This window comes from Nansenia antarctica, assembly GCF_963989245.1.
Source record: "Nansenia antarctica genome assembly, chromosome: 8".
In the NCBI taxonomy this organism is placed as follows: Eukaryota; Metazoa; Chordata; class Actinopteri; order Argentiniformes; family Microstomatidae; genus Nansenia; species Nansenia antarctica.
This window is the reverse complement of record NC_137678.1, coordinates 1080893-1092213: the sequence shown is the minus strand read 5'-3', so window position 1 is coordinate 1092213 and position 11321 is coordinate 1080893. Positions and strand designations below refer to the sequence as shown.

Here is an 11321-nt window from a genome sequence, read left to right as displayed (position 1 = left end):
GTTAACCTTGCACAGCTTGCCCAGCTGCTCCACCTCATCCCTGTACGCCGCCTCGTCCCCCCCCGAGATGCAGCCCACCACGGTGGTGTCGTCTGCAAACTTTATGATGGAGTTGCTGGGGTGGACGGGGGTGAAGTCGTAGGTGTAGAGGTTGTAGAGGATGGGGCTTAGCACACAGCCCTGGGGGGACCCAGTGCTGAGTCTGAGGGCTGTGGAGGTGTGGGAGCCCACCCGCACCCTCTGGGGGCGGTCAGACAGGAAGTCCTTGATCCATGTACATATAGAGTGTGATAGTCCCAGGTCTAGTAGTTTGGTCACTAGCCTGTCTGGAAGGATGGTGTTGAAGGCAGAGCTGAAGTCCACAAAGAGCAGTCTCGCATAGCTGTTTCCCCTCTCCAGGTGGGATAGAGTGGAGTGGAGAGTCGTCGCGATGGCGTCCTCTGTGGACCTGTGGGCTCTGTAGGCGAACTGGTATGGATCCAGGTTGGGCGGGAGGCGTGTGACTATGTGGGCCCGGACTAGATTCTCGAAGCACTTCATGATGATTGGTGTGAGTGCCACCGGGCGGTAGTCGTTTAGGCAGCTCACCGTGCTTTTCTTCGGGACTGGGATGATAGTTGAGGTTTTCAGGCAGGGTGGGATGGTGGCCTGGGACAGGGACTGGTTGAAGATGTTGGTGAAAACCCCGGCCAGCTGGTCGGCGCAGTCCCTCAGCACCCGTCCCAGGACGCCATCCGGCCCTGAGGCTTTCCTGGGGTCCACCGCCTTCAGCACGCGTCTCACTTCATGCTCTGTGAGGGTGAGGCTGCTGAGAGCTGGAGAGAGTGGTGTTTGTGTTGTGGTTACCTCCGTTCGCCCCTCGTCGAACCGGGCGTAGAAGGAGTTCAGCTTTTCCGCCAGCAGGGGGTCGTCCTCCGCGGCTCTGAGCCTGTTGGCTCTGAAGTTTGTCATGTGCTGAACCCCCTGCCACACCCGCCTGGAGTCGTTGCTCAGGAAGCATTCCTCAATCTTCTCTCTGTGGTCTGCCTTGGCCTCCCGGATGCCGCGCTTTAGGTTAGCCCTGGTGGTGCTGTACAGCAGTGTGTCCTTCCCTGAGAAGGCGTTGTCCCTCTCCTTGAGCAGTTTTTGGACCTTCCCAGTCATCCATGGCTTCGTGTTGGGGTAGACCCGGACCCGTTTGTCCACGGTGGCTGAGTTGGTGCAGTTCACTATGTGGTTCAGAACCGACGACGTGAACTGTTCCAGGTCCTCATGCTCATATTCCTGCCATGAGGTGTCATTCAGGCAGATCTGCAGTGGAGCGGACCCTGCTGGCCAGGTTCTGACATTTATTGAATAGAACAATCAAACTTGGCGACGTACAAAAATAATCCATAAGCGATCAAAACCAGAAAAATAACAAACAATGCGTAGCCTATAGAATATGCGTATAATGCGGTCAACAAAAATACATCGCTCCCCTCTCTCTCCACTACCGCCATGCAAGGTGCGCAGGTGCTTAAATTACCTTGCAATATCACCTCCCATAACCATATGACTTCTCAATACGGTGATCAAGGCAATAAACAAACAATCAAAGTAAACTCACAATAAACCCATTAGCCTGTTATACTAAATACCTCCCTACAACACCTCAGGCAGACTGAAAGGACACACATTGCCTATTTCATTACTTTTCTCCATATAATGACGTCAGATGGGAGGGATGGGAGTTCGAATCGGTGCTCTATTATTCTACCTAGCCCAGAGTCCCCGGATGAGTGCCTCTAATAATTAATAATTTTAATTTAACTCGTATTTTGAGTAAAACTGAATTGTATTTAGAGAACTGAATTGTATTTTGAGAAAAAACGAATTGTATTTAGAGAAACTGAATTTGAAAACTGAATGAAAATAATGAAAACTGAATTTAATACAATTCAATCTGTCAAATACAATTCAGTTTTTGCTCATATTCAATACAATTTCGGAGGGGGGGTCCCAATGACAGATCAATACAACCTAAGTGTCAGTTGGTTTCCATGGGGATATGGTTTTCACCAGTTTTCCGGATGTTCTAAGGCTTAGAACATCCGGAAACTGGTGAAACTTGCTGTGCGCGTGAACAGATAAGAGAAAGGTAAGATATATTTTCCTCTCGTGTTTCTTCTATGAATGATTCTCCCGACATGAATAAAACATACCTGGTGACCAACTACAGCTCGCTGGGGACATGTGGGTGTGTGCTGTGTTCTGACAGACTATTGGTCTAAAGCGATGCTAAATTTAATCTGGGGTGTGACTGATGCTAACAGCTAGCTGCGGTTGGCTGAGAGGAACGGTGGGGCGGGAGCTGGATGCTAACAGCTAGCTGCGGTTGGCTGAGAGGAACGGGGGGGCGGGAGCTGGATGCTAACAGCTAGCTGCGGTTGGCTGAGAGGAACGGTGGGGCGGGAGCTGGATGCTAACAGCTAGCTGCGGTTGGCTGAGAGGAACGGTGGGGCGGGAGCTGGATGCTAACAGCTAGCTGCGGTTGGCTGAGAGGAACGGGGGGGCGGGAGCTGGATGCTAACAGCTAGCTGCGGTTGGCTGAGAGGAACGGTGGGGCGGGAGCTGGATGCTAACAGCGCTAGCTGCGGTTGGCTGAGAGGAACGGTGGGGCGGGAGCTGGATGCGGGACTAGCATATCGTCTCGTTGGAGGCGGAGATAGTGTCACCAGTAGTTGGGGGCGAGAGAGGGAACAGACAGGACCAGTTCTAGACGCCGAAAACACGGCTCCGTCTCCCTCTTCCGCCCCCCTCCAGGTTCGAGATCCCCCACGTTCACAGACAAGACACAAGACAAAGAATACCTTTAAAAACAATCTTTATTTAATGTTCTAAAATCTGAAATTCATGTAAGGGGGCTGGCTTTGTCCCACACAAACAACCTGCCACTGTCTACCGTCCACTCGGACTCCAGTCCCTCCAATTATAAATAGGCACACTCAGCAGCACTACAAAACGTGAACTAAGAGATCAAACTATCACACACTCAAGCTGAATCATGAGATCACTACACAGCAAAAAGACCCCTTCCACACAGTGGGGCAAACCGGAAAGCACACACACGATTGCACTCCGCAAATGTAGGTTGCACACGTGATGAAGGATACTAGGAGCATCCACAGGACAGCATGGGGGTTCCAGCCTCAGGGCTAAGCCAAATGTTAGACAAAACGTGCTGTCTCTGCTTTTCTCCACCACTGTGGTACCCTGAAGGCTGCTGGGTGCCTTAACCTCCACCACACCCATGTCATGGCAGTCACCTGTTAGGACACCATCAGGTGATGCCCCTAACCAAGGATATTTGGGGGTGATGAACAGCTCTCCGTGAGCTTGGTGTATTTCTATTGACTCTAACAATACGTAAGGTGTTTACATACATACATACATACATGCATACAAACAGTACATGTATGTCATGTCACCTGTCATGTGACTCGATCTCATGTACCTGTCTCCTAAAGCGCTGTGTGTGTGTGTGTGTGAGTAACAGTGTTACATCATCTCAACATTGGATCATTATGGAGGTGCAGGATGGTCATGGACCAACCCTGAGGAAGACACACCACCTATGTTCTTTAGATTGAAACGATGAGCTTTTTTCTTTATCCAAATAAGCACCCTTGTTTTGTGTCGACCACACAGGCATAGGCTTGGTCAGGTGTGGGGTGAAGAGACTGCTTGAAGGCTCTCTGTCGTGGAGGGCATTAACTGTAGTGACGCTTGGAGTCAGGAGTCTGTGCCAAAGTCCCTCAGACCTTCTCCATTGACTGTAGTAAGACTGGAGAGGCTCCAGCGTCTGTTGCTCTGCTGATGTTGAACGGTGAGTGGTTCTGCTTATGAATCATTCTGTGGCTATGGACTTTGTGGATACATTTATTTTTACTTATATCTTTTTAGGGAAGATGGATCTTACGGAGGTGATAGACAACGGGGATGGGACAATGTATGTGGCCATGCAGGGTTCTCACTCTTGGATGACCAAATATGCAAAAGAAGATGAGTTTTGTAGGTAAGATATTGGAGATCTTTCAGAGGAATATTTGATTAAATTTACATTTCAGAGATATTGTTTTTGCATCAATTTTAATATTTAAATTTAAGACACGTTGCCAGATCCCATCTCTGTTGTCCATGTGAGTGTTTAACGTTGCCAGATCCCATCTCTCTTAATGTCCATGTGAGTGTTTAACGTTGCCAGATCCCATCTCTCTTAATGTCCATGTGAGTGTTTAACGTTGCCAGATCCCATCTCTCTTAATGTCCATGTGAGTGTTTAACGTTGCCAGATCCCATCTCTCTTAATGTCCATGTGAGTGTTTAACGTTGCCAGATCCCATCTCTCTTAATGTCCATGTAAGTGTTTAACGTTGCCAGATCCCATCTCTCTTAATGTCCATGTAAGTGTTTAACGTTGCCAGATCCCATCTCTCTTAATGTCCATGTGAGTGTTTAATGTTGCCAGATCCCATCTCTCTTAATGTCTATGTGAGTGTTTAACGTTGCCAGATCCCATCTCTCTGGTCCATTTGTTTATATACCAGTCTATAAAATAGTGCAATTGCAACCATACCATTTATTTAGACTAAAGGTGTGTTGTGTGATGCACACATACTGATCTGTTGGCTAAATAATTGCCTGTAGCTGACAGCAGCTTGTACATGTAGGCAGGTTAAAGATGTTGTAGCACTCGCATAACCCCCCCCCCCCCTCTTCTTTCTCCACAGTTTTTTTTGTGGCCAATCAAAACGTTACTCTGCGACCATGAACGCTTTCATTCCCGCCGAGGTTGACTTTGAGTTCCTGGAGGAGGGCTTCTGTGCAGCGGACATCGTCCAGCAGAAGATCAACGAGACATCCCAGTCGGTGAGTTCCTGCTGCCTCATTGGTGTTGGTGGGTTAGCGGTGTCTGAGTTCATTTATACTTTTCATAACGTTGTTTGTTTGGATCCAGTTTGAACGACGTCATTTCCTAATCATCAAAACGTAATGAATGATGCAAATGATACACCCAAATGATTACACCCAAATGATTACACCCAAATGATTACACCTAAATGATTACACCTAAATGATTACACCTAAATGATTACACCTAAATGCTTCGTCACACTCATAATAGTAAACTATAATAATACATTTTATTTGTAATGCACTTTACATAAAGAAATCTCAAAGTGCTCAGTCTCTAAATCTCAAATCTGTAATTAAAAACAAGAAGAAAGATAAAACAATAAACATTTTCAATTAAAAAAGGCTCATAAAAGGCTCTATTAAAAAGGTCAGTTTTAAGGCCTTGTTTAAAAGCATCCACAGACTGTGGTGCCCTTAGGTGGTCAGGGAGAGCATTCCACAGCCTGGGAGCAGCTGAGAAACTAGTCATGGATGAAAACATTTCTCGTATTCAGTACAGGAAACGGGTCATGTTTGTATGGGTTCCTGGTATCAGAAGTGTACGAGGTCCAGGTTTGGTACCTCTGATAGTGTTGCTGCAGCTCAGGTTGCTGACCCTGGTGTCTCTGTGTTTCAGGATGATAAGGATGCGTTCTACGTGTGCGACCTGGGAGACGTGCTGAAGAAGCACCTGCGCTGGGCCCAGGCCATGCCCCGGGTCACGCCCTTCTACGCCGTCAAGTGCAACGACAGCCTGGCCCTCCTCATGACCCTGGCCTCCCTGGGAGCAGGCTTCGACTGCGCCAGCAAGGTCCGTCTCTACAGGCTCATTATAGCACATATTGGATTAATAATAATTCATTGTATTTATATAGCCGGGGCTCAAAGACGCTGACAATATGGGAAAAACAGAAAACACAGAAACAACAAGCAACAGATAACATGAGCACATAGAACACAGAGTTAACAACAGATAACATGACACATAGAACACAGAGTTAACAACAGATAACATGACACATAGAACACAGAGTTAACAACAGATAACATGACACATAGAACACAGAGTTAACAACAGATAACATGACACATAGAACACAGAGTTAACAACAGATAACATGACACATAGAACACAGAGTTAACAACAGATAACATGACACATAGAACACAGAGTTAACAACAGATAACATGAGACATAGAACACAGAGTTAACAACAGATAACATGACACATAGAACACAGAGTTAACAACAGATAACATGACACATAGAACACAGAGTTAACAACAGATAACATGACACATAGAACACAGAGTTAACAACAGATAACATGACACATAGAACACAGAGTTAACAACAGATAACATGACACATAGAACACAGAGTTAACAACAGATAACATGACACATAGAACACAGAGTTAACAACAGATAACATGACACATAGAACACAGAGTTAACAACAGATAACATGACACATAGAACACAGAGTTAACGAACGGGGAACACAGTAACGCAGCAAGGTTCAGGGGGGGAGGGGGGGTGGCAGGGTTAGGGGAGATGGTTAGGGGTAGGGGAGGTTTAATGCATGTCCAGGGGGGGGTGGCAGGGTTGGGGGAGATGGTTAGGGGTAGGGGAGGTTGTATGCATGTCCAGGGGGGGAGGGGGGGGGTGGCAGGGTTAGGGGAGATGGCTAGGGGTAGGGGAGGTTGTATGCGTGGGAGAACAGGTAGGTTTTGAGGTGGGATTTAAAAGTGGAGAGTGAGGGTGAGTCTCTGAGTGGTTGAGGGGGAGAGTTCCAGAGGTGGGGTGCAGCTCGTGAAAAGGCACTGTCTCCAAAGCCCTTGAGTTTTGAGGGTTATCTTCTCATTGGAGTGTTCAACATATACAACATATACCCATTACAGTATCTTTGGACCTGTATTGAGATGGGAGTGTGGCAGTGGAGGCTCCTCCATAGAGGTGGAGGAGGCCTGGCCTCCCCAATAATTTGAGAGAAGAGAGAGAGATTTAAAAAAGCAATAATTATATTTATTTATTTATTTATTTAACAAAAAACATATTTAATTTGTTTTAATATTATTATTATTTCCGTTTTGTTCATAAATCAGAATATTTCCATGGCTAAAACCCAATATTGCAATTGTAAAGCACCTACAGGCCAGAATCCCTATCCGTTTGTATTGAGGGAGGCCAGGCCTCCCCAGGAAAGTGGTTTCTCATAGAAGTCAATGTAATGCAATTTTTTTCATGGCAATATGTGATTGGCCAAATCACTGAAAATGGGTGGGCAACGGAGGCCTGGCCTCACCATGCATTGACTCCAGGGCTGAAAGATTGACATTTTGTTCGTCCAATCACATGAAGCCATTTTGAGAATTCGCCAGTCACTTCAGTCAAAGAAACACTCTCCATAGTGGCTAATATAATATATAATAAATAATAGCTCATTTGGCCAAATACCTTTGCTTAAAATGACCTCGGAAGTCGGCGAGATTCTGGCGCGATTTATACATCGAATAGGTAGACAACATTTAGGATTTATTGAACAGTTTTATTTTGAAGCGAGCAAGCGGAAAAAAAATTGGCCTCCTCAATTCTGGAAGTCACCAGCCTCCACTGGAGTGTGGGTACAGTGTAGCGTGTCTGTCTGGTTGGTGTTCATGTGAGAGTGTCGTAACAGGGGTTAATGAGACGATAGTCCTTTCATTGAGTTAGCTTTCCAAGCAAAAAGCACATTAAAACGTGCTACAAACTGTTGTCGGATCTTCTGTTTGTTTAAACCCGAATCAAAATCCAATAATAATTGCCTAAATGTAGTGGCAACAAACGTTTTATTTTGAGACAAGAAATGTTTTCCTTTCTCTAGTGTGTTGACTCAAACTGTGAGCCAGTGTTCTGTACTGACCCGGTCTCTCTCTGTCCCACCAGACTGAGATCCACCTGGTCCAGTCTCTGGGGGTGGAGCCTGGGAGGATCATCTATGCCAACCCCTGCAAGCAGGTGTCCCAGATTAAGTACGCCTCGGCTCACGGTGTCCAGATGATGACCTTCGACAGCGAGGAGGAGCTCATGAAGGTCGCCCGCTGCCACTCCAATGCCAAGTAAGAGACGACCCCGTGTCAACAACACCACATCACTCAGTTGACTGACAGTAAAGACTCCCATGTCAACATCTTTACGGTAGACTCTGGGATACACAACCATCATACACAACCTTTCTGACTTCCGTCTCCTCTCCTCTCATTGGGATGTGACATGTCTCTGTGGCTCTGTGGCAGCAGACCTGTTTTCCAACCCGCTCTCGTCATCCCCGGGATGCTGAACACGTTTGCGCCTCCTGACGTTTTAAACCTCTCCTCTGTGCAGACTGGTGCTGCGCATCGCCACAGACGACTCCAAGGCCGTGTGTCGGCTGAGCGTCAAGTTCGGCGCCACCCTGAAGGCGTGCCTTGGGCTGCTGGAGCGCGCCATGGAGCTGCGCCTGGACGTGGTGGGGGTCAGCTTCCACGTGGGCAGCGGCTGCACCGACCCCGACACCTACAGCCAGGCCATCTCTGACGCCCGCGTGATCTTTGACATGGCGGTGAGTCCCTCTGCTCCGTCGCCCGTCCCCTCCCAGTAGCCAATGAGCAGAGAGGAGAACACGGTTGGCCTCCAGCAGCTTTAACTCTTGTCTCTCTGGTCTCTGCAGGCGGAGGTGGGCTTCAACATGAGGCTGCTGGACATCGGCGGAGGGTTCCCCGGGTCTGAGGACACCAAGCTGAAGTTTGAGGAGGTACGTCTGTGTGTTGAGAATGCGTCGTTTTATAAAGCGTGTACCAGAGAAAAGAAACAAACTTTATTTTTTCCAACGGGTTCTTTTTTTGAGTCACCTGGTGTCGGGTCGGTTCTGATCCTAGCTGTCGTTGCTTCTCTTCCGTAGATCGCCGCGGTGATCAACCCGGCGCTGGACAAGTATTTCCCGGCAGACCCTAGAGTCCGGATCATCGCCGAGCCGGGCCGCTACTACGTGGCCTCCGCCTACACGCTGGCGGTGAACATCATCGCTAAGAAAGTAATCATGAACGAGCTGTCAGACGGTACGAGCCTCGGGTCTGCAGAGAAACCAGCAGCCAATGCAGAGTCACGGCTGCTGGCCTCGTAGGTAACAGAATGTTCTCCTGATCAATGACCATAATGTGTCCTTCCTCCCGCAGAGGAAGACGAGGGGAGCAGCGACCGCACGCTGATGTACTACGTGAACGACGGCGTGTACGGCTCCTTCAATTGCATCCTGTACGACCACGCAGTCTGCCTGCCCACGCTGCACAAGGTGAGAGACCCACGCTCTTTCTGCAACCAACCCAACAAATTGAACTCGTGAGCCGAATATTTTAACGAGACGTCAGCGGGCTACCTCCTTTCTCTGCGTTTTCGCGGTGGACAGGATTTGAAGCCTCTGCTCTTTATAACCTCTCCCTCTCTCTCTCTCTCTCCCTCTCTCCCTCTCTCTCTCTCTCTCTCTCTCTCTCCCTCTCTCCCTCTCTCTCTCTCTCTCCCTCTCTCTCTCTCCCTCCCTCCCTCCCTCTCTCTCTCTCCCTCCCTCCCTCCCTCCCTCTCTCTCTCTCTCTCCCTCCCTCTCTCTCTCTCTCTCCCTCCCTCCCTCTCAGAAGCCGAAGCCAGACGAGCGCATGTACCCCTGCAGCATCTGGGGGCCGACCTGCGACAGGCTGGACCGCATCGTGGAGCAGTGTGACCTGCCCGACATGCAGGAGGGAGACTGGATGCTGTTTGAGAACATGGGGGCGTACACCGTCGCTGCTTCCTCCACCTTCAACGGCTTCCAGAAACCCGACATCCACTACATCATGTCCCGCTCCGCCTGGTAGGTCTGACGGACTGGCAGCCCAGTGAAGAACACACTCATCTCAAGGGTCGTCTTTGTCTGTAATTTGGCTTTTTAAAACCTGTGTGGGTCTGTGTTCTCATGTGTCTCTCCTGGTGTGTGTTCTCATGTGTCTCTCCTGGTCTGTGTTCTCATGTGTCTCTCCTGGTGTGTGTTCTCATGTGTCTCTCCTGGTCTGTGTTCTCATGTGTCTCTCCTGGTGTGTGTTCTCATGTGTCTCTCCTGGTCTGTGTTCTCATGTCTCTCCTGGTCTGTGTTCTCATGTCTCTCTCCTGGTCTGTGTTCTCATGTGTCTCTCCTGGTCTGTGTTCTCATGTGTCTCCTGGTCTGTGTTCTCATGTCTCTCCTGGTCTGTGTTCTCATGTGTCTCCTGGTCTGTGTTCTCGTGTCTCTCCTGGTGTGTGTTCTCATGTGTCTCTCCTGGTCTGTGTTCTCATGTGTCTCTCCTGGTGTGTGTTCTCATGTGTCTCTCCTGGTCTGTGTTCTCATGTCTCTCTCCTGGTGTGTGTTCTCATGTCTCTCCTGGTGTGTGTTCTCATGTGTCTCTCCTGGTGTGTGTTCTCATGTCTCTCTCCTGGTGTGTGTTCTCATGTGTCTCTCCTGGTGTGTGTTCTCATGTGTCTCTCCTGGTCTGTGTTCTCATGTGTCTCTCCTGGTGTGTGTTCTCATGTGTCTCTCCTGGTGTGTGTTCTCATGTCTCTCCTGGTCTGTGTTCTCATGTGTCTCTCCTGGTGTGTGTTCTCATGTCTCTCTCCTGGTCTGTGTTCTCATGTGTCTCTCCTGGTCTGTGTTCTCATGTCTCTCCTGGTGTGTGTTCTCATGTGTCTCTCCTGGTGTGTGTTCTCATGTCTCTCTCCTGGTGTGTGTTCTCATGTGTCTCTCCTGGTGTGTGTTCTCATGTGTCTCTCCTGGTCTGTGTTCTCATGTGTCTCTCCTGGTGTGTGTTCTCATGTGTCTCTCCTGGTGTGTGTTCTCATGTCTCTCCTGGTCTGTGTTCTCATGTGTCTCTCCTGGTCTGTGTTCTCATGTCTCTCTCCTGGTCTGTGTTCTCATGTGTCTCTCCTGGTCTGTGTTCTCATGTCTCTCCTGGTGTGTGTTCTCATGTCTCTCTCCTGGTGTGTGTTCTCATGTCTCTCCTGGTGTGTGTTCTCATGTGTCTCTCCTGGTGTGTGTTCTCATGTGTCTCTCCTGGTCTGTGTTCTCATGTGTCTCTCCTGGTCTGTGTTCGCATGTCTCTCCTGGTGTGTGTTCTCATGTGTCTCTCCTGGTCTGTGTTCTCATGTGTCTCTCCTGGTCTGTGTTCGCATGTCTCTCCTGGTGTGTGTTCTCATGTCTCTCCTGGTCCTTGCAGGCAGTGTGTGCAGCAGGTCCGTGCCCAGGGGATGCCCACTCCTGTGTAGGAGACGTGCCCGGGCGGCGTGCCGTCTTGCTGTGGCCGGGAGACCAGCCTGGAGCTGTCTCCAGCCAAGCCCTGCCCCACCACCGTGCTCTAGACCACCACACTGACACTTCAGGCTGC

General features: G+C 49.0%; 1 protein-coding gene across 1 annotated transcript; it reads left to right on the top strand.

Annotated features, from left to right (window-relative positions):
- The first annotated feature begins 4763 nt into the window (after nucleotides 1-4763).
- Nucleotides 4764-11321, top strand: LOC308163317 (ornithine decarboxylase-like). Its single transcript, XM_080537514.1, has 9 exons — nucleotides 4764-4890; nucleotides 5555-5728; nucleotides 7846-8018; nucleotides 8284-8500; nucleotides 8609-8692; nucleotides 8840-8996; nucleotides 9114-9229; nucleotides 9567-9781; nucleotides 11154-11321. The coding sequence occupies exons 1-9, from the start codon at nucleotides 4789-4791 to the stop codon at nucleotides 11200-11202; spliced, it is 1287 nt and encodes a 428-aa protein (XP_080393640.1). The 5' UTR covers nucleotides 4764-4788; the 3' UTR covers nucleotides 11203-11321.